The sequence below is a fragment of the Rhea pennata genome, chromosome 25, assembly GCF_028389875.1.
Source record: "Rhea pennata isolate bPtePen1 chromosome 25, bPtePen1.pri, whole genome shotgun sequence".
In the NCBI taxonomy this organism is placed as follows: Eukaryota; Metazoa; Chordata; class Aves; order Rheiformes; family Rheidae; genus Rhea; species Rhea pennata.
The window spans coordinates 5,263,827-5,286,767 of record NC_084687.1 but is presented as its reverse complement, the minus strand read 5'-3'; the positions used below and the strand labels follow the sequence as shown (position 1 = coordinate 5,286,767).

Genomic DNA, 22,941 nt, shown 5'->3' with positions numbered 1-22,941 from the left:
AGCTGGGGGAGAGATCCTGCTCTCCTCTCCCACCTCCTTGGTGTGGGTGGAACATCTCACTTTTGTACTTCTGATTAAAGAGACTGATAACTACTTGAGCTTTCCTTTACATGCCTGTGCCTTGACAAAGTAATCTTAGTTCTTTGAAAATCATTTCTCCTGCCTGGGCTACTATATTTTCCAGCATAGTTTGGCGCAAAGTTGGCAGCTGCTTGATTTTTTCAGCTAAGTGTTTAGGTAGAGATGTTGACGGGCATCGTGCTTAAATTCCTATGGCAAAACCCTTGAGTGAATATTGAGCAAGTTATAGCTATTCTGATTTACTGAAACTCATCGACTGTGAACAGTGAAGTCTTATAAATACGTAAAGCCTGATTCAGTGCCTGTGGAAGTTGGTAAGAGTATTTCTGTGGCATTCAGTGGGCAGTGTAGGAAGCCCATAATTAGGATGCAGTAAAAATCACTCAGGTGATAGAACTGGAAAATTGCTTGTGCAATTAGATGCAAAGTTGCCAGAGGAAACATACGTGGCTTTTCATCCTTCTGAGAAGTCCTAAGCCTATGCAGTACGTGACTGTCACTGAGGCCTTTTGCAAACGTAGCGTCCCCCCTGCCCCTCGGTGCTGACCCTCATCCACATCCCATCACACACACCTGCCCGCTCTGTGCACCGACCTGGCCCAGACGTGCACACGGATGCTCCTGTGCCAGAGCAACGACCAACACCACGGGAAGCAACACACAAGTGAAAATGCAGACACACAGCAGGGCCTGTCACAGCCATTGCAGGGCTTCAAGCAGAGCTGCATGACAACATGTGCATGTTCTCTACCCTCATTAAAAGACCCCTTCTTTCAATCGATCCTGTTCCATTACTGGCCATACCAGAGCTTGTGCTTTCCTTTACTTGTGCAACTTGGAGCAACCTCCCTGAGCCGCTGGCGAGGCAGCTCTTTAATAAGGGCAGAGATGGCACGGTTCCCGTGGGGTGGATGAAGTTGGTTCCATGCAGTCATGGTGAAACCGCCCCCACGGACGTCCGGCGTCTGCGGGGAGAGCTCGGGATGGAGTGACATGCCTCAGAAATGCACCACGCAGCGGGGCTGAAACCCCTCTCACCTGAGCTTGTCGTAAAGGTAATGTAAGAGTGTTCGCTGGGGCTAGACCATATGGGGAAAACCCACAGCTTGTACATCATCCCGGGCGTCAGATTAGCCAGCTGCACAGAGGAAGGGGTCTGAGCTTTAACGGGGATAGATTTCTCTGTCTTGTTACCTGAGAAACAGAAACCGCACATCAAACCCAGCCGGCAGGAGGTTTGCAGAGATTACCTTGATGACACTGCAAGCAATACATTACGCTATCCCGAGCCACCGAGCAGAACTAATACAGCGTGATGGTCCAGGAGCTGCTAACATCCCCATGACTGTTCCTCACTGGGAATAGAAGGAAAACAGCGAGGCAGGAATATAGTATGGACTTTGCTGCATCCCTGCCTGTGGTACTGAGGAAAGGTATCTATAGCTATTTAGGAGAACTCTCCCTGCTTTTAGGTCCTTTTTCTGCCCAGCCTCAGTCTGGATATTTTGGTATTTACAGCCGAGTCTGGAATTTGCTTGGTCCCACTCAGCTGGACGAAGGCCCGTCCTCCTGTGCTGCAGGCACCCAGTGTAAGAAGCGACTCGGGTGCGTTTGGGAGCGCGCACCAGTTTTCCTTATAGGCTAAGGAATCTTTTAATGAGTTGGAGGTTGTATTAAACGTGCTGCAAGACTGCTTACCCCAGCCGGGAGATGGTGTGCTTTTGGGGGGAAAAAGGTTAGTCCTTAACTCCAGTGGGGGTGGCATGGACTGCTGAGTGTTCTTAGGCTCTAGCCCAAGGTTGACCTGTTCTTTGCACCATGTCAGGAATAATTTTTTTGATGAACTTAATGCTAAATGTTAAGTGGATTAATGGAGCAAGCCTGCAGTGGGTTTTTTTATTTGTGGCTCTGGAGAGATGGAGCACTGCGTGACCAGGGTCAACCCTCCCAGTTCAGCTTTGCCGCAGGGCTGGAGAAATGCTGCCTTGAGGCCAAATGTGCTTCTCGCTTGGAACAGCATTACCACCGGCGAGGTGGGCGAGCTCTGCGGCTGCAGCCTGCGCTCGGGCGGGTGCCGTGGCTGTTCGGGAGGGCGACGAAAGAACCAGGCTGATGCTGTGGATCTCTGCCAGGCCTTGGAGGCTGCATCTCAAGACGTTGCTGCTGGAGACGGCCCTGAGCGTGGGCTCAGCGCTCGGCCTGTGGAAGGCAGTGCCTGTGCTTTGCGCTTCTCCGTGGTGGAAAGGGGCAGAAGTGGTTGCTTTGGGAGCTCTGGCACTTCGCGTTCTGGGTTTGGAAATTTGATGAGTGCCCTGAGTTGTGGAAAACAATTCAGAAGGGGGAGGATGCTCCTGTTCTCGTTGAGAACAGCAACTGCTGCTTTGCCTAGTGAAGGCCTGGAGCTCTCGGAGCGAGAACAGGCATCGGCCGGGCACCGGGAGAAGTTGTTTTAAGCAGAATGTGAATTCGTCTCTTAAACAACATTGTAAACAGGCAAGAGTGGTTCGATGCCAATAATTATATGCAGTCGGTTTCTTTTAAATGCTGATTTAAGACTGACATACCAGACAATGGGAAAGCTGAAATGTCTGGGAAGTAAAGTCAGAGATAAGCAGCCTTCATCACTGCCTAGATACTAAAAAACCACCCCAGCAACAGGTAACATCTTCTCAAAACAAGTACTAAAAGGAAAGACACTAGTTTTGAGTTTCCAGACTAAGTACAGCCTTACAGTTTTAAGATACAATGACATCTGTTATGACAGGAGGTTTGGATCATAGATGATTCTGCCAGCTCCAGGTTCAAAAAGGCCTTCAAAGACGTGCATTTTTTAAAAAATTGTCCTCCAATTTATATAAATTTTATTTGCTTTTCCTTAAAGATTTGTTCCCCTTCATATACATTTACATAATAAGTATATGTGTATATGTATATTTAAAGCTGTTTATGTTGTGACCAGATAGTCTGCATCCTTGAACATGTGAATAGCCTCGTTCACTACGTACAGTGCAAGGAGAGGGAATCACTTGTGAATTAGAGCAACATGAATAGTTCTGGTCCACTCTAAACAGCCATCACCATGTCTTAACTTTTTCCTCTCTCATCCTCAACGTGGCCATACAACATCATTCAACACTCAGTAATTAAGATTGCACCATAGATTGGTTTGAAACCTTGGGAGCTGGCAGGATCTCTAATGGCATCACCACCCTGTAGAGTCCCCACGCGATCTGATGCTTACTGGTGATATACTTAACCACAAAGTCAGTTCCTGCAGAGTAATTGTGGCTCCAGGTGATGTTTGCCCAGTTACTATTAGCCAAAGCTCTTATGTCCCATATGGATGATCCATTGGTGGCTGGTGGACAGGTTAGAACAGGAGTTAGTATTTTGGATTATACATGAATGAGACCTCATCTAGCGTCTGGCATTGGTAAAATCTTACCGAATCATTCCTAAAATTAATGTCTCTACCTTGGCCTATGGCCATGCCTAAGGAAACATATATTTCTTACAAAATCATTAACTTTAAACTTTTGGGGAAAGTTTGATAGCAAGAGATCGTTTCATGTCGTTATTTCAGTCTAACTGCGCCCAGTTTCTCTTTGAAGTGTTAAGATGTCTTTGGCAATTCTGTGAGTATCTCAGTCAGTATGAAAATTGCCCGACTAAACTTGTGCCCAAACAAATGCGAGAGCAGCATGCCTGAGTGCACAGAGACTCACTACCACAACTGAGAAAGAAAGACTGGGAAAGAATATTTTCATATTACTGGGCCTAAAGGCAGCCAATGGGGCAATGAAGTCACTCGTTTCTGATTTTGAAGTTGAGGAATGTCGACATTGCTTTGCAGAGTGGATGAACTTCTATTTCTAGCAAAGTAGAGCTAATCCATGAGCTTAGTTTGCATTTAAGTGACTTTGAATAAATTACACCTTGGGTTTGTTTTGGTTTTGTTTTTTTAACTTCAGCAGTTGCTCAGGTTTTGGTTTGGCAAAATGCCGATTAGTAACTTCAGTTCCTGGAATGAGGGCGGCTACATGACTTGTAAGAAATTGCAGGGGAGAACCTAACGCTGTAAGATCAAGAAAACGTGACCTAGAATCGCTCTTACAAGTGCAACCTGCGCTGCCTCCCTGTCTACCTGCGTTACGGCTGAGGCTCTTTGCGCGTGTCCTCAGGGTGCCTTGGGACACCCGCTGTTCCCCTTTCGTTTCCTCGACAGCTTTAGCTTCCCTGTGTCTCCTCCTGCGGGTTCCTTGCCCTGCTTTGTGGCAGTTCGCGCCCTTCCAGGTTACTGACTGCTTTCGGTTGGGAACATTTTCTCAGGCACTTGCTTAATTGTGACTGTGCTGCCGTAGTAACCTGCTGAAGCTGCTTCATTACAAAGAACTTACAGATAGGGATAAGTTCCAGGTTTTAACTGATTTTGTTAAGGCATAGCAACTCCTTGCATGGATTCCACGTGTTTTCAGCTGAGCAGCTTTGCACAGTGCCGACTTGACCAGCTGGGGGGATGCAGGGTGCTGCGAGCTAGATCGCAGATTTGCATTTCTCAGTGGAGGACTGCATCTTTAATAAGCAAATTAGCACAGTGTAGGAAATGTGCTGCTAATTCTCAAACCTATTTTACTGTGGAGTACCTTTCACATGGAGGCAGGTCAGCATATGCACTTTTTCCTTTTTTTTTAACCATCTTGAGCTAATCTTTGAAGAATTTGAAGAAAGGGGTCTGAACTGGTTTAAATTCCTTGAGTTAAGTGGGTGTCAACCCCGGTATTCATTATTATTAACTGCTTTCTCTCTTTATTAAAAAATAACAAGGATTTTTGTAGCCTTTGCAGCTGTTTTTGAGAATATGCTATCCAGCTACATAACTGAATTCTTTTGATTGTTCTCCCTTTTGCTATTAACTTTTTTTTTAATAACCTGAATATAACTATCCATGTAATTATCTATTAACTGCAGATACTGTTATTGCAGTATTTGTAAAAGCGAGGCTCAGAGAGATGCATCTCTCCATTTCTATCCATAAAACACATAGAGTAGGGAATATGCCTCCTCCAAAATGGATTTTGGTCATCCTGTTCTAGCTGATTGCATGATAAGGTTATCTCGGCCTGATAAATACCTGGAATACTCCTGCGTGTAATTTTGTACACTTCCCCAGGTTTCCTGTGGCTGTGACTAGGTTACATTTCAAAGAGCAGCAGCATAAACCAAGAGACTCCTATAAGTGGTGACAGGTCTCTTAGCTAACGGCTGATGTGCTAGATTCAAAGCAACATCTTCTCTAATAACAGACCCCCTTTTTAATGGTAATAAGAGCAGGTACAGTGGTAAAACTTGTAAGAGCTTTCGTAGGGTCTTCCACCTCATTCCCAAATGCTCATGCAAGTTAAGCAACCCCTGAGACGCGGAGGATGCCCCAAAGGGTCCAGACCCCCAAACTCCCGGGAGCTGCTCGCACACCTTCACCCCCGCGTCTGTGGCACCTCCAGCTCCGTGCAGAGCCCGTCCCGGCGCCCGGGGGAGCCTTTCGCTGCCTGCGCCTGCTGCTAAGCCGCACGCTGAGCAAGAGCTGGGGGAAAGGGGGAAGAGGAAAGAGGAAAGCGCAGTACCAAACTCCTGCTTTGTGGTGGCTGCCGGAGCCCGCTCTGTAGTTGTTGTAGTGGTTGCGACGGTTGTGGTGGGTAGAGTGGTGGCGACTGTAGTGGTGGTGGTGGTGGTGGTGACTGTAGTGGTGGTGGTGGCGACTGTAGTGGTGGTGGTAGTTGTGGCGATAGTTGTGGTGTTTGGAGGGCTGGTTGGACCGATTGTAGTTGGAGGCAACCAGGTTGCAGCTGGGAGAGGGAAATGCGAACACTGGCCTTTTAGAAGAGGTTTTATCTCCTTAGAGCTCGCACTCGCCATTCCCAACAGCTAAACAGGCAGACACAGGAGAAAAAAGCAGAGCAGCACAACACGGAGGCAAAGACTGGGAGGGCAGGGAGGGCAGGGAGGCAGCCGGCAGCGCCGTCTGGACCGAGGGACCCGAGCGCGGCTTTCCCGCGCTCCGGGGCACGCGAGCCGTGCCGGGGGTGAGCCCGCAGGCGCTCCCCGCTCCTTCCGCTCCCCTTCGCCTGCCCGAGCACCACGCTCCTCTCTGGCCTTTGCCCGGCCCTGGGTCCCTCCCGCTGCTGGGTTAAGTCGCCAGCGCAGGCGGAGCGGGAAGGAAAGCGAGCGCTGTTTGTCCGGGAGGCGCAGAGCAGCCGCCGCCCCGGGCCGGGAGCGCGGCGTTTGCTGAGAGCACTTCAGGCTCCTTGAAATAAGAAACAGGATTTATCTCTTAAGAAAACGTAGTAATCCAATCTGGTGTGGACCAGGCAAGCCAAAATTAAATGAATTCAGCAGCCCCTGGACTACGCCTGCAGCGGTTGCGAGCTGCCGGTTCAGCCTGCAGCCCTTCGGGCTGCTGCGTTTCTAGCTCGGCTCTGCACTAATGCTGCAGTCTGCGAGGAAGCAGCATTAGCATTAACGCTGGATGCTGCTGGGAGGAGGCAGAAAGGCCTTTTTTTGGCTTTGTATTCTTTGCTTTGGGTCAGGGCCTTAATCCTCAAAGGACAAGAATGACTGCTATTAGCTAGCACAGGGGATTGCAGATGGCTTTCGTTAATAGGAAGCACCAGGTGAAACCTCCAGATGAGAGGATCACAAAAAGGTACCGTTTGCCTAACATCTATTAAAAAAGAGCATTAGAAAAGCATTGCTGAAAGCTACAGCAGAAAATGCAACTAAACAGCTGCTTAAGCTACCTAAGCTAAATGAACTGAGGTTCACCCTATGATTTTTGCATTAAGTTACATTTACTTACTCTTACTGTAGATCAACAGATTACAAGTCCCCCAGTCAGGCACATGGAAACTGCTATTGCAAATATCACCCACAAATAAAAAAGTAGTTCTAGGAAAATACCTAAAAAGATGTCCCAGAACAAAGCCAGGGATTTCTTTTCCCCTGGACCAAGCCAGTCCCCAGATCAGGGTGTATCAGATTGGGGGCTCCCCTTCAAGGATACAAATATATTGGGGACAGAGCTGATTTAGTGCAGCTAAGACCCAAGGAGGGCCTCCCCCTAAAATCTCAGCCCTTCCAGAGATCCAAAGGCAGAGAGGAGCAGTAGGTCAGTCAGTCCGTCTCCCTACCGAGCACAGCTGCAATAAAATCACAGTTATGGGCACATATCGAAAGGAGGGTGGGGAGAAAAAGCGAGAGTGTGCCCAGAGAGCAGCCGGTATCGTCTCCGGGGCATCGCGACGGGTGCAGACAGGCAATTGCAGCCAGCTTCATGCAAAAATGCAGCCACAGCCATAAAAGCCTCCCGCCCGTCCCGCCCGGCGGCGTCCCCAGCACGGCCCCGGGTGCGAGGGACGCAGTGGGAGCGGGAACGGCGACGATGCTGCGAGGCTGCAGGGACAGGGGCGGGACGGAGCCCGGTGGGGGAGTCGCACGACCCCGCTCCGGGTAGCGGGGTGCAGCAGTATGAAGCCCTCTCTTGACTCAGACTCACACCGGGAGCGTTTCTGGGATGGGGATGGGGCGGCTGCTGTTCTGCATTTCTTTCTCTCTCACCCAGTTACGACTGGGGAGTTTGTGGTGTCCTTAGGGTATGAGTTACAAAAAGCCTTACTTGGCTTGAGAAATATCAACATCCATCTTTGCTGATTCCTAGCATTTTTCTGAAGGTTAAGAGATTAGTGTGATTAATGTCACCATTAACTCAATTAACCCTCGAGCTGCAACTTTGCAATAGGTTTCAAATGTACACCATAAAAGCAGCATAGTACAAACCAGTTATTAGCTAATGCACTCTCACAGTTTCCCCTGTGACCTCCTGCTTCCCTCCCCTCTAAGGAAAACAGGACCCAGCAAGGCACCGAGCAACGTGCTCAAAGACGGGATTTGGTGGGAAAGCTCGTACGGCCCCCCGTCCGCACGTCGCGCTGCCAGGCCGCCCCGCGTGGGGCCGGAGAGGACTGTCGGCAGCGCGTGCGCTTCCACTGATGTAATGGCTTTAGCACAAGGAAAGATTCATCCTTAATGCTGCTATAGACCCTAGATGGGAAGAGATAATCTGGGATGAATCAAAGCTTAGCTGTCCCTCATCCAGGGTATCATTTTATGTATTGCATGTGTGCACGTGGATGAAACTGCAGCAAGGCTCCCACTGTGGGAAGATCCTCCTGGACGCCAGGGTGCCACAAGCTATTCGGCAATGGTTGGATTCGTGTTTCTCGTCTCTAGCTGACAGTGGTGACAGGAAAGATTTGCCCACACTGCTCTAACACTGCGATAGCTCTATCGGAAACAATCCCCGAGAGCAGGGCTATCACGTTGCATCAGGGTAACGCGGGCTTGCTCCTGAGAGGCTCCCTGCAGGAGATTACTGCGTGTCTGCGCCTACACGGGGAATAAAAGCGGATTCTGGCAGGACTGGGATCCAGTAAAATGGGGGATCCTTTGACTCCGCTAGTCCAGAGAAGCGAGGAAGTGGGAGAGTAGCTAGCAGCAGCGCCGTACTGCACGGTGAGAAAGATCAAGAGCAGAGGGAAGCTGGGAATGCAGCTGGAGATGCTGGCAAGGACAGTGCATCCCTCCTGGGGTGGCCAGGGCTCCCACAGGTTTGGAGGATTTAGACCTAATCTGCCCCTGATGGGCATGGAGATTCAAAGCTGTAGCCTCATTTGCTTTTGAATATGAAATGTATGTGAAAGAAAAGCTCAGCTGGTAGATTTGGGAGAGGAGATAAGGGGCATTTTCTGGTCTTTGAAAGCTATCCCCTAATGAGAGCTGATTTCAGACTGGAGGAAGATAAAGACAGTCTTTGACAGAAGATCAGAGCTCGCTGCCTTCCTGGAAGAACAGGGCACCCTGTCACCCGTCCTGTGTGATTGACAGGCAGGAGAGCAGGGCGGAAAGGAGCTCGTCCAGGGAGGGGGCAACTAGCGCCAGCACCCGTGGAAGCAGCCTTCCCCTGGGTGGCTACCTGGGCTCCCAGGGCTCACTGCCCAGCAGGTCAGGGCTAATTAAGTTGTAGGATATCGTTGTTCCTGGGCTGGAAATTGGAGAGCTGGGGAGACGATGGTCCAGGCTGGTGCTTCCAGAACTGCTCGAGCCAACTGCTCTTTTCTCAAAGATCACATCCATTTAGAAATCTTGCACATCCTTTTAAAAATGCATCTGTAATACTTAAGCTGATGTAACACTTCCAAGCTTTGCACAGTAGTTTGATTTATTTTTTGCTGTATTCCTAACTTGCAGGTTCACTCAAGGGCTTTGCCAGCGTTAGCTTCAAGTGTAGTTAAAGTTCTGAGCATCTGGCACTCTCTCTTTGAGGTCCACAGGAACGGAAATAATTCTGCTCTCTGAAAGCAAGAGACGTGCCTGAAAAGGCGCTGCCGTGTCTTAAATTGCAAGGCAGAACAGCCTTGGGTATGAAAACCAGTATGTCTAAAGGAGCAGGCTTGAAATTGCCTCAGTACCCCTAAGAAAGCCAGGTAAACGGCAGCCGTAGTAATTTCCATCCTCTTGCTCCCACCGTAGACTAGCCCGTCTTCCCAGAAACATACGCACTGCCACTCAGCTCATAAATAGACCCTGTCTTTGCAAGCCATATATTGCTGCTTCTGTCTGCAAGATACATTACGCTTTCAGGTAATGGGAACCAAGGGATACGGGGGAGGAGATGCTCCCTTGTAATGGACGGGGAATGCAGCGGTTTGGCTAGGGAATTAATAGGCCAAGTAATGAGAGGCTTGCAGCAGGATGGCTTCTTCCTGGCATAGTCGATAGTCTTGTGCTCTTTGTTGCAAGTTGGCACCTAGGGTCAGGAATGGACTGTTAAAAAGGAGCCCAAGCCCTGCACGGAAACCGGTGCGGATCAGATTCAAAGCATCTGAGAGGAAGAATCATAAAAGCAAAAGGGGAAGTGTTTAAAGAACGAAACAGGGAGGGAGCCATGTGAGAGAGGGATTCATGTCCCGTCTGGATGCCCAGTGAGCAGTTGCACATTTGTTGTAAAATACAGGAAATGCTATGTGTCTGTACTGCTCTTTAATTATTTAATGGAGCTTTTAATGTGTTGTTAGGCTGTAGTAACAACTTTCCCCTGGGTGTGTCTACAAAATAATTAGGCTTGGAGAAATCTGATTAATTTTTCATGAAATGTGATGTTTAGCCAAATACATTTTCAGAGATTTTCTTTTTTCCCTCTCCTGGTTTTTAGCAACAGAAGAAAACTGTAAAGTCTTTAACAAAAAGAAAAAACGTTCCAGATCTGATAGCTGTAAGAAATTCAAAAATAGAAAGAAGTGATTGAAAGCCTGTAAAAGAGAGGGGTCAGCAGTTCCCTACATTTCTACTGCTGTCCGTTTCTCAAATGAACAATAGCATCTTTCTCCTCCGCTTCCTAATTATGGAGAGACGAGATAGGAACAGAGAACAAACAAATCAATGTTTTTTTCCTTATAGTCTAAGACCAATGCCGTTTATGGTGGCAGATGAAGTTTTTCTGTTTGCATTGGTAGTGTGGGATCCAGGTTTAATTTCTGGCGTTCACAGTCCAAGTGACAGCCCTGTTTATAAATCACCTCTTTGCCCAAATTACCCGCCCTTCTGCCCAGCTCCAGCTCAGGAAATGTACAGCCTTCCTAAGCTAAAGTCTTTGCAGTTCACTTTGATTTCGTCAAGTTGGTCCAATTTCTCATACGCACACAAAACGGCCCTGAACTTGTGTAGGTAAGAGGGGAGAGGGGGGGAAAGGGTCGTTTTTTAGTGCCAACAGCCCGTGGCAAAGAGTGTTTTACTGCAGTTTAAAACAATCTAGGTCACTGAGCAGAGACGAATCTTTACAGAAAGGTCAAGCAGTATTTCAGCAGAAACCTACGCTAGTTAGGAGGAGAAGCAGCCTCTCGGGATGAACACGGTTTTACCCGGGTGCCTGCGGGACCCTGCCCTGTGCCAGCTTTGCGGACACTGGGTCATAGCCAGAAATGCCGCTCGAGTCAGTGTCGAGGAAGAGATTTGTTCTGTGTCTTGCTAGAGCTCGTGCTGCCTTGAAACTCTTCTCTTGATGAAGTATTTCAGTGTGAGGAAGCCACGATGCTGCCCAAGCTGAGGACCCAATACACCAGTTCCTAACTTTTAGGCTACTTCCAGTTCTAGCAAATCTTTGCTCTTTACTGTATCTCCTATCAGAAATTTTTAAAATAGGGGTGCGGAGGGGGACAGCAATACTCTCTATCCTTACCGAACTGAAAGAACTTATCCTTTAAACGGCAAATCATTTATCTAGCTTGCAGTGGTTTAAGAAGTTATGCCTGAATTGGTATTATGCTAGAAGGATAAAAAGATGATGTGTTTTGTAAAGTTCAGCAACATCCACAGAAAGTGGAAGAACACTTTGGAAACTGATTCTGATCCACAGAGAAAATCTGAGTTCTTGAGGATCTGCTAAAGTCAGGTTGACGTAGGAGCTATACCAGTAAAACAGGGAGCATGGGAAAACTCCTCTAAACCAAAAAGGTTAAGTAAGTCCATTTCCAGTTTCCCACCACTCAAAGCAGACCAATCTGTTACCCCCCCTTTAAGAAGAGAAAATACAGTAAGAAAAAGATTGCCATCTATTCAGAAAGGAAAAAAATGCAAAATAATATTGATTAAACAAACATTGCTGCAACAAAATAAAAGGGAGAGAAACATCTATGAAGTAGGAAAGCAAAACGTACGGGTGCAGGTTGGTAACAGAGGCCAGGTCCTGCACGCGTGTCGCTTTGGACGTGTCCCCACCAGGAAGCTGTTCCTCAGCAGTGACCCGAGCAGGGGCCGCGTCCTGCGAGGGCAGAGCGCGACATCCCGCCGCGTGGGGCAAACGGATGCTGCTGCTCCAGACCAAAAGCTTTTCTGCGGCAGAGCGCTCGGGGTGCGTTTGGGAGGGATGCAATCCCTAGTGCTGCCGACAGCCACTTTCTGAGCGCGGTTACAGGGCTGCGATAGTTGCGGAATTATTTGCTCCGAGGGAAAAGGAAATCTGGCCTGCGGCAGGAATGCTAGCGAGCAGCTTTCCTAAGAGGTGGGCGTCCTTCGAGCAACAAAAGAAGTTATGCTTATGCTTTGGACCTTGTGGTGTTGAGGGCAGCTGGTTGGACGCTGGATAATCGGGGATTTGGGATTCCTTGAAAGCAGGAAAGCTTCCTGTCCCCCCACCCCCTTTACAAGTGAAAACGTTTCTCTGTGCTTCAATGCTGTTTAGAAATACGCAATAGAAGGCAAAGCCGGGGGTCGCCTCACATGCAGGCATGCAGCGCCATTGCACAGACACCATGCTTAACCCTTTCAGTGGTCACTGGAAACGAAGGGATCGGCGTCTAAGCGAGCGGCAGCACTGAAGCAACGTGGGGAGCTGGGCAGGTCTGGGTGCGCGCGCCCTGCAGCGCTGGCCTGCGCGTCCAAACGGGAGGCGGCTGCGCCAGGAGCTCGAGCGGAGGTTCCCACGCGTAGAAACGCTGCAAAACTAGCACAGCCCGGGGCGTGCTTTGGTTCGTGCCGTTCGGCCTGCGGGCACTGGGCACCGCGGGCCGGGCAGGGCTGCTCAATCCTTGCGCTTCGCAGGGCAGGAGGGCTGAGGCTTAGAAAAAGGAGAGGTTTGTGCAGACCTGGAATTAAAGGCCTGGTTTGACAGGGCGACTTGACTTTCATTTTGCTCGTGCAGCCCCGCGGCCGCTGCAGCGTTTGACGCCTTTCGGCCGTCATTGGGGAGCCGCCGCCGCCCGCGGTGCCTCGTTTCCCCCGCCCGGCTGAGGCTCCCGGCGCTTCCCGCGCCCACTGAAAGGGTCCGCAGAGCGCGCGCGCGTCGCGGGCAGCGCAGCCGGGGGGGCGGGCGAGAGCAGCGCGGCGGCGGCGGCGGCCCCGCGCGTGCCCGTCGCCTCCTCCCGCCGGTACGGTACCTGGGGTTGGCGTGGCTTCGGAGGGCAGCGCCGGGGAGAGAGGGGGGACGAGCAGAGCGTCGCAGAGGAGGGAAGAGAAAACAGAGGAACATATAAAACCAACACACAGCAACGAGAGGCGAGGGAGCCACGTGCACGCCGTCGCCAGAGACTTCGGCGAGCGAGGAAACGCGCTGCCCGCGCCTGCGGCCGAGGGGCCGCGGACGGCCCGGGGCCGACGAAGCAAAGCCCCGAAGCAGCTGCTTAGGTCTAATCCCAGGCAGGGCAGGTTTGGACGCTCCGAATTGCACCTCGGTCGTGCTGGCGTAAAGCTACCCTGAGCGCGTGCGCCCGAGGTGCCGCGGCGCCGGAGAACCGGTGTCTCGCTCGAACTTTGCTGGTGAACCAGTCTGGCAAGCAGAACGCGGTCCCTGGATGCGTAAAGCGGTCTGATTTTCTTAATGTGCTTTTTGTTTTGGATTCCAAATTCTGCTTAGCTTTACAGCAGAACATCAAACTGGGTGCTCAGAGCTGCTAATTGCACTAATTTACCCATCGTTAACAGCAGGCACCGGTGTTGCACCGGGCTCCGGGGTGTCGCGTTTTGCGGTCGAGCTCTGTCTGCCGTTATTTCTGCAAGTTCAGTCTAGGATTTGACTCTTCAGTTCCTCCCCCCCGCCCAGGGCTCAGCTTCGTGCTTTTGCCGAGCGTCGGTGGCTCGGTCCCTCCCCACCGGCAGCCGGGGATCATCGCGTGGTGCCGCTGCCCAGGCTGGACCGAGGCGCCTTACCTTTTCCTGCTGGCCTAGGCTGCGCCTGCTGCTTTCTGATACCAACCAGTTAAGCAAGATGCAATAGCTTTTGGTTAACGCTGTTACTTAGCTGCGCTCTCCTAACAGTCACCGTTTTCAGTGTATAGAAACAAACCCAGTGAAGCAAACGTATAGGAAACAAATAGAAATACTGAACATCAACAGCAGCAATTAAAACCTGATCCCTGTGCTCTAAGCAGTTTGTTCAGCAAAGCTCCTTCTTTAAGCAAATGCCATACCAACTGTCACCGTTTGCCAGGGTGCAACATCGCTGGCTTTTCCTTAGCATGTGCAGCCCCATCTCTGATCCTGTCTCATCAATTAGTGATACTGGAGCCCTCCTTAGACACATGGGAAGCATTTCATTCCCACTGGGGCAGCAGCAGGAATTACTTTCCCTACTCGGGGTATTAGTTGGGGAGGGGGAGATGGAGGAAAAGGGACAAAAAAAATCCATTAAATCAGAGCACTAACTAAATCACAGGTCTTTTAGCAAACACTAAAGAAAGGAAAGAGCCAGCTTTGTCTCCCCCTGCTCCCTCGGGGCTCCTGAACTTTCACTTAGCTTGATGAATGTCTCACAACGGGCATTTTATCTTATTATGACTCTGCGAGTTGTGGCTCTGCTGCGGGGGGTCAGCTGCTGCTTCCAGGGGGACAGGGTGCCCAGGGCCAGTCTCTGCACTTAAGCGATTGAGCAAGTCGCCCGTTGCCTGGTGTCACACGTGACAAACACAGTAGATAGTAGCACGAGTGTCTTCATCAAGAGTGTGTAGCAACTAGGACCTTGCTCCTGTAAGGGTATCAGCTCTCTTTGGGCCAGTTACTTGTAAACTGCCCAATTCTGCCTGGCCTGCAATTTTTGGCTGCTATGTGTAACATCAACCACCTAACTCCGTAGTAAGGTCAGAAGGTGTTGGTGCTGCACATACCTTCATTCAGCAAGGCTGGCGACTCCTCCACAATGGATTCTCCATCTCCCACCTGGGTCCTTGCGCGCAGGAAGAATCGGTAGCGTGAGATGGGGTCTGTCCTCTGCAGGGTGAACCTCGTCTGGTTGGGAGAGAAGTTCTCCACCAGGGTTCTGCCCGTTTTGGATCCATTAACTGGGGAGGAAAGGTGGGTCATGGAGGCTTCAACTTTGTTTCAGAAATGTGCTGTGTTATCTACCTCATCACCTCTCCCCCAGGACAGGACCCACAGTCTGTGTGCAGGCCACAGGGGCTCTGCAAGCTATAGGTAATGGTGTTAAAATATACTTTGTCTAGGGCAGTTGGTGGCTTACTAGCTGGAGGATCTGCTGCTGGTGAAACTCAAGGTTGTACAGATGGTCAAAAGGGTGTCTGAGCATGCAACACGTGTGCCAAGGTCTCAAATAGGGAAAGCGGCATTGCCCCGGTGTCGTGCTGGACCCCACGCACAGAGCGCACCCCGTGCCAGCAGCCTCTCTGTTCTAGCAGCGAGTTTGTGTCTGAGTGAGCAAATACACTACTCAGATTGCACAGGAAGTTCACTCTAAATCTGAGCTCAAACTTATTTCCCGTTAGTGGGTGAGCGAGTCCTGAGAAATGCTGAGCACCTCCAACCTTTCTGGTCTAACTGCAAGCTGCAGATGCCCGGCATCACTCCAGGGCTCCTCCCCAGCACCAGCAGCTGTTTCACTTTGTGGCAAAAGTCTCTGGTTCCTTAAGGAGAGCTTCCTATGCTAGGTGAGGAGGTAACTCAGCAGCAAGGAGAATATTAATGACTTAATTATTGATAAGAAGATATGATGTGGAACGTACAGGCTTGATATCTAAGGCTGTATCCTGTGAGGACTCCGTTGGGATGCTCTGGGTGATCCCATTCCAGATTGATGGTTTCCAGATTAGGCTGTCGGATCCTTAAATACCTGGGGGAGCTGGGCACTTGGGAGGAGGATGGGATCAGGAAGAAGGAAAGAAGACAAAGCATAAAACATAACATACCTCACACTACTGTATATATCACAGGCTGGCTGATACAGTCGACATTCATTCATACACATACACTGAGGTCAGATACTGACGGAACAAGCATCTGCATCCAAAACCATGCACCAGCCCAGAGTTTTCAGTAGCGTGTGTGCAGGGAGCAGAAACCAGAGCAGTTCTGCATGCAAATGCAGCCGTGTGCCGGCACAGCGCCTGTGCTGCTCCTCGCTCGCGGGGTACCACTGCCCTCCAGCGACTGGCTCTGATAGGCACCCTCATCGAGCTGCTATGGCCATGAAGGGCAGCTGTTTCAGCGTTCAAGTCTCTTCTGTAGGTTGTACACATACTTTACTACTACTGGTGTGTTGTTTATAGCCCCTGGATTCATCCAGAGAGGCCTTTGATAGGCGTCTTACCCTGTTCATCTAATCCTAAAACAACAAAGTGCAGTGATGACCAAGATACGCGTATGTCACTGTGTAATTGCGGAGGAGACAGAGCTTGTCTCATTTCTGACACAAATACACAGAAGGCTGCAGCCTGAAGTGTTAAAGCGCCTTTGTCCACCAGCAGCGTTTCTGGGGATGCCTGCATGGCTGCTGGGGAGCTGCAGTGGTTCCCTCTGGTCCACTGCAGAGTCAGGTAAGAGGGCTGGAGCCTTCCACGAGTCCGTAACCGTCGAGGCATTTCCAAGAGTGTGAACACTGCTTTCAGTGAAGTACGGATTATTGAGCACACCTGGAAATCCCTGCGTGCTGCAGGAAATGACCTCTACTGCTGAGGCGGGCCCAGCAGCAGAGGAATGTCTGGGGTTGGGTTGGTTTGGATTGTTTTTTTTTTTTTTTTCCTCTTGATCAGGTCAGGGTACTTTGTAGTACTGACAAGCGATGGGGCAGCTCCTGCCGGATGAGACTGTGTTGGCTGAATGGGCCAGTGCCCCAGCGTGGCACTTCAAATACAGACACTACTAAGTTATCCCCATGCAGCTCTGTTCTTAATTCCTACATGGCTTCTGTGGCATATTCTCTTTTAAATATGGGGGTTTCTCTGGCTTTGCACTCGCACAGTGCAGGCAGGTTATGTTTTCAATAGGTGGGGTTGCTCCATGCTGTCCAGCATTGAAAGCTAGAGTAGCAAATGGTGTTCCCAGAGGTGAGGTTTGAGCCTCAGATACAAGATTTTTAGAACAACAGGTTATTTTATCTAGGTAGCAGAGGAGTCTCATGTATCTCTGTGTTCTGTTGGCCCAGCATGTGCATCTCACCTGTTTATCTGTTGGAAAGGTACAGAACAGTAGAATAGTTGCTCTTATCGGAAGCTGTGTTATTAATGTCTAGACACTTGTAATAGGGATCTCATGCTATATATTCTTGAATTGGATTCTGCTCTTAGTTTACTCAAAAGTGCAGTTTTAATGGGAAAAAGAACCTGGCTCACATTCATCACTGATCTGAGACCTTAATGACTTATTTTTTTAAATGGAGGTTCTGCAAAATATCATTCAGTCTCCTAAGTGTGGATATACAGTTATTCATACAGATATAGAAAAAAATTAATAGTCTACATATGATAAGAATATAATCTGCTATAGTTTCAATGAGTGCCACTCATGCATATAGCTACCCCGAATGGTGGACGCCTCTAACACCTGGTAAGCAGCTAAATCAAGATGTGCCTGGTTGGTCTAGTATGGCAGTTTTCTTCTGAAACAAGCTTAATTGTAGCAAGTCATTTAAGAATCCTGAGCAGATTGTGACAGTATCCAAGAAAAGGGAGAAAGAGAACTCAGAGAAATGCTGTTCTTATGCAGCAGGAATAGGAAGAAAAATGAAGAAGACACCATAGTAATTTGGGGTTAGTTGAGATAGGCTTCTAGCCTCTACTGCTTTCTTCTCTTGTATTTTAGTTGTAACATACTGTGCCAAAAACGTCTGTGCTAAAAGCAGATTCATTGTCAGCCACCAAAAGTGCAGCTCCAGCAGAAAGATATTGGTGTGCCTATAAATAGCTCCTATGACAGCAAGAAAATTAAAATCTCAAGCTCATCCTTGACACAAGCTCTTTAAATAGACAAACGAGGTGCTCTCGCCTTGAAAGCCTGCTAGGAGTGAGTATTAGTGACATCCTTTCAGAACAAAGATACTTGGGTCTTGCAAAGGTCTTACTGCTTTTTACTGAGCAAGATGAATGTATTCACTCCCATTGCACGGACCAAAGCACAGGGCGGTGAAGCGACATGTCACAGAGCAAATCAAGGGCACAGTGCTGTGCCTCTGAAGAGACTTTGCAAACGTTTCTTTTGTTCAGCCTAAAAGATCCTTGCTGGTACATTAAAAATACCTGAGGGGCCTTTTAGATTAAGACAGCGCTCTAGAGGTGGCTGCAGAGATGTCTCCACCCGTGGTGACGAAGGCATTCAGCTGTGCCTTGTGACAGCGAGGCTCTCCAGAAGCTGCTGTGCAGCTTCAGCTAGAAGTTTTTTTTTTTCCCTAGTGCAGTCTCCGCAGCAGCGTTGCGGCCTGGCTGCAGAGCATTAAAGCTCTTGGTTTGCTCTGCAGAGCTGCTGCTTCCCAACGCCTTTCCCACAAGGTCCGTAAGAGGTGGGCGTCTGCGACGCTCCCACGAGAACGTACCTCCTTCTGGCGTGGGGAACTCCTTCACTTCACTGCGAGGCCCATCTCCTCTCCCGTTGGTTACAACCATCTCAAGCTTGTAGTTGCTGTAAGGAAACAGCCGGGACACTATGCCCCGGTTTCGGTCTCCAGGAAAACTCACATACTGCCGTTTTTTGGAGACCCACAGGTTCTTCAGCAAACTACTTTCTCTCCAGAAATAGGCCTTCAAGAAACATGCATGGCAAGTGAAGCTTTTCCTGTTTAAGTGTGGTTGTTTTTTCATTAACAAAGCATAGCAAAACAGCTTTTTCAAAGAGCAGCGTTCAGCTGCAGAACTCGGAGCCACTTAGAGCAATTAATGATGCTTCACAATCACCCAGCGAAGCAGGTCAGTTTGTTACCGAGGGACGAGGCTGAGGCACACAGAGGTTAAGTGCTCACCAAAGGGCTCAGAGTGAATCTGCTGCAAAGCTCAAGGTACAAAGAGCTGTTTCTGGCTTCTCGTTCTCAAGCTCCAGACATCCAGTGGCTCTCCCTCTCTACCTGGATTAGTAGCTCAGCTGTATATAAGAAAAGGTGTGACATGCCCAGGCACAATGCAAGCCTGAACCTGGAAAGATTTCAAGTCAAAGCCCCAGACTGTAAATCTTATTTCATGCAGAAATAAGATTAGTTTAGAAAATAGAGTGGAATGATTGAGTAGAGGCAGAAAAATGAAAGCAGTACCCATGGAGCTTTCTTTATGCACATCCAATTCTTGGGTTTGAAATCCATTATAACTGTTTTCAGGACCTGTGTTTTACTAAAAGTCTTAAACTCTGGTGGAAGGGACTCTGTCCAGACTTTTGCTTGTTTTGAATGGCATCTCGCCTCTGCACATAAACCCTGATATTTTACCTTAGCTGTAAACACTTGATGCCAGAAGGAGAGAAACAAGATCCATATTGTCTTTAGCTGTCAGTTAGTGGGGACTGTTGGGTTTAGGCTTTTTAGTAGTTGGTGTTCGTTAGAACAGGCAGTAGGTACTTTGGGGATGACACAAAAACTAGCTTGCTTGCCCGCGTCTGAGGTGATTTTCCCCCAGTGTGAGCGTGGTCCGGGCGGCTGCGGTGACGGGAGGTGCCTCGCGGTGCGGGCAGAGACCCAGCCCGCCGCGCGTCCCCGTCTGCTCCGTCCGCGCAGCCCCTGGCCTTGCGCCCCGGCGAGCAAAGACGCTGGCTCTGGGTGGCTGTTCAGGCGTGACGCCCAAGAGCAAACTGGAGCCCCGCGCTGGGGCTCCCACGAGCGGGTGCTGCTCCAGAAGGGAGCCCTGACCCGCCGTGGTCTGCACCCAGCAGTGGGGACGGGTCGTGCTGGCCAAAGGACAGTTTTCGGTCATCCCCCCAGCAGACAGATCCCATCTCCGGGGCCGCCGGTTGGTAGGAGGTTAGCTGTATTAATAGCAGTGCCGAGGAGAGTCGGGTTTGCTCACTCTGTATTCCTTAAGCTGTCCCTGGATGGTGTCCAGGTGCACGCGGGTCCACGTGAGAGCAATTGCAGTGCTGTTTAAAACTCTTATCCTAACATCCGTAGGAGCAGCCTTGGGATCTGAGCGTTCGGGGATAAAGCAGAGCGTATGTTAGGCACCAGTGGTGGCCGGAGGGTCAGGCAGAAGAGCCCTCCTGCCGCCCGGCCCCCTGGACGGTCTCCGCAGCCGGAGCGCTGCCTTCCCGGCGCAAGGCAGGGCGAGGACCGACCGGGCGCCCCTGTTCTGCCGTCCGCTGGCATCCCCGGCCAAGCTCGTCTGCAGGCGGTGCTTTCACGGCGATGAAACTGTTTTACTTTTCTCTCTGCTTAAATGCAGTTTTGAGGATTTCCGAAGCTGATAAAATAAAATAGCAGCAACGGGCAAATTCTGGATTTCTTGGCTAACCTCGTTTGGAATGAGACGCCCCTGCTACCACGCAGAGGCACAAACCAGCACGACTTTCTTACCTCTTTGCCGCCACCCTGCTCCCCCCAACGCTTCCTAGGTGAACGTGCATGCTTCTAAAGATGACTAGTGTTTTTGCAGTGCTTCCACAGGCGGGGTAAACCATATTTCATTCTGCCAGCTACTGCTGGAATATGACACAGAGCTGTTTAATATCAGGCCTTCCTACATGCTGCTGCAGTGGATCACTCGAACAGGCGTGAAAGCAGCCTGGCTCGCCTCCCTCTTCCGGCTGAAGGTTAGCACGGATGCAGCCCCCTCCAGCTGCAACTGTCGGGGCACTGTCAGGACCAGGCGTTACAAAACTCTCTGTTTTCACATCCACTGATTTAAATTTGGCCACAGCCTGCAATCGGTCCATCTGGGTTCTTTTTAACTCTCTCCTACAGCTCACCTGGTCACATGTAGAAGTCTAGTTTGAATTGCCAATGTCTACCTGCAAATTTCAAAGCACGTTCCCCAAGGCTTGGCTTGGCTGAGGACATCAGCAAGCAGCTGTGCTGAGGCCACCTGGTTTGCAGCCCTGATAAAGTACCTGCAGGACCCAGTTCACAGCCCGGGAAGGCAGGTTTGGCAGAGCAGGGCCTTCCTACCTTTGCTTGACGTGCTCTCCGGCTGCTTCAGCATGGGACAATGCAGTGATTCGTCAGGCAGTTCAGTTACTTTCCGTTACAGGCCTGACAAGGCAGGGGCTACTGGGGCTGAACCTTTTCTCAAGGACCAAATGCTGGCTGAACTCCTGTTTTGCTTGTATTTTAGCACCCTGGGCTTAGGAACTGATTGTGATGGGCACAGAACTAAACATTATTCTCTTTTTCATCCCAGCTTAGGAGCAATATGCTGACTATACTGAAGTGAACAGGAGAAAAGCAAGGCAAAGGCGCAGAGACTCCGGAGAGCTGCTGCATTTTAAGGTAAGTAAGTCGTATCAATGGAAGAAGTAATGAAGAAGGGAGGTTTGTTTGTTTTGGGATGGGAGTGGGGTTTTTTTTTTTTTTTTTTTTTGAGGGGTTGGTTGGTTTTTTAAACCTATCCCACTCCTTTGGGGTACAGGCAGGAACTAGTGTGCACATGTGCAGCATGTGAGATATGACTTTGGTTCTCCCTGAAATGAAATGCCCACCCAGCATGTCTCACTTTAGTTTACCTCCATGTAACTCTCACATGTACAAGCTTATTTGGATCCTCTGAAAACCCAAATTCATTGTGCAAGTTGTTAATTGAAAGCAGAAAAAAAATACCCTTCATAGTTCATAGACAAATAATGCAGAGATAACTGTGGTGTCGGGGCAGTAGGTGCTTGCGTAGCTTGTCCAATATCACTCTCTCTACTAGGTCCAGTGCTGCTTTGAATATTCAATATTCAGCCCTAGGTCTTATCCTGACTGCTACAGTTTCTGCTTGTCTGTCCCTCTAACTGCAATGTTTCCTCTAGGAGAGGACACCCATTCGGTGGGGTGTACTGGGTGCACTATCTCAGCACCAAGATTGCAGATTTTCTTGGTAGTGCTGTGCCTTTTTTGTGCCCCTTGATTTCAGGCCTAGAGTCATGGATGGTTAGTTGGCTTATTTAGCTTACCTTCCAGTAATCCCAAAGTCATTCAGCAGGGACCCCCCACTGACATGCTGCATTGAGAGGAACTAAACTGTATTTCTTTAAAAATAAAGCTGTTGGCAGCAAACCTAATAGGATAAGGATTGTAGTTCAGAGCCCTTGATGTTACAGGCACAGAAAGCAGTATCATCAGTCCAGAAAGAAGAGGAAAGGGAATTAAAATGTTCTACGTGGTAAGGTGGAAAGATTTTTTAAAGAAAATTAAGCTGAGTCAATAGTGTGTTGCAAACAGAAGCCCAATGTGTTACTTAGCTGAGGCCTTACCAGAGAGGCACAAGAATCCAATCCAGGATGAACCAAGTTCAGTACCCTTTTGGCCAATTGCAGCACCTCTCATCCGAGACGCACTCAGTGCTCCACAAATGTCAAAGGCCAAAATCTTAATGCAGTTTACTGGAATGCTGCCAGGACTTGCTTTAATGAAGTCTTACTGTCTTCTACGTTGAAGATGATACTTCAGTTTTGCAGAGAGCAAGGGAGAGGTTAAGTGGGACATGTAGGCCTCTGCAGACAGGGCTTAGAGCAGAACCTAATAGTCAAGTCTCCTTCTTCAAATGCCTGTACATGGATTGTTGTGCCCCATCAAGCAATGCTGTGAATATGTCCCAGGAACAGGTGCCAACCCCCTGACCTCAGAGGGTCACTTGCCCTTCTGTAACATGAGCTCTAGCTGAGAAAGTACTCACAATCTTCCCCTGAATAGCCGATCACTGTGTCAGGCTCTGGTGCTCTGCCGAAGTCGTTCTCCGCCTGCACTTTGATCTCGTAGGGTACATAGATGGGTGTATTCCAGACAACGTGCCTTGGGGTCTTCACTGTCTCGTTGTACCAGCTCCCTCGGGGGTCCCTTCTTCTCCATCTCACGATGTACCTGAGGTTGGGCCCATAAGCTTGAGTTGCATTCAGAGGCTTAATAGACCAAAACAGAAAAAA

At 49.5% G+C, this 22,941-nt stretch overlaps 1 protein-coding gene across 6 annotated transcripts in view; it reads right to left on the bottom strand.

Moving 5' to 3' along the window:
• Positions 1-22,941, bottom strand: part of NFASC (neurofascin) — a 57,995-nt gene that overhangs the window by 12,677 nt on the left and 22,377 nt on the right. Inside the window, exons 19-25 of one of the 6 annotated variants that reach the window (XM_062595175.1) lie at positions 22,695-22,917; positions 15,639-15,761; positions 14,787-14,960; positions 13,065-13,079; positions 5,703-5,924; positions 3,323-3,439; positions 1,120-1,275 (exon numbers count right to left, since the gene is read on the bottom strand). In XM_062595175.1, coding sequence (XP_062451159.1) covers positions 1,120-1,275; positions 3,323-3,439; positions 5,703-5,924; positions 13,065-13,079; positions 14,787-14,960; positions 15,639-15,761; positions 22,695-22,917 — 1,030 coding nt within the window. Of the gene's footprint in view, positions 1-1,119; positions 1,276-3,322; positions 3,440-5,702; positions 5,925-13,064; positions 13,080-14,786; positions 14,961-15,638; positions 15,762-18,439; positions 18,645-19,892; positions 20,009-22,694; positions 22,918-22,941 lie in introns of all 6 variants that reach the window. The other 5 variants (XM_062595177.1, XM_062595178.1, XM_062595176.1 and 2 more) reach the window with 5 other exon arrangements.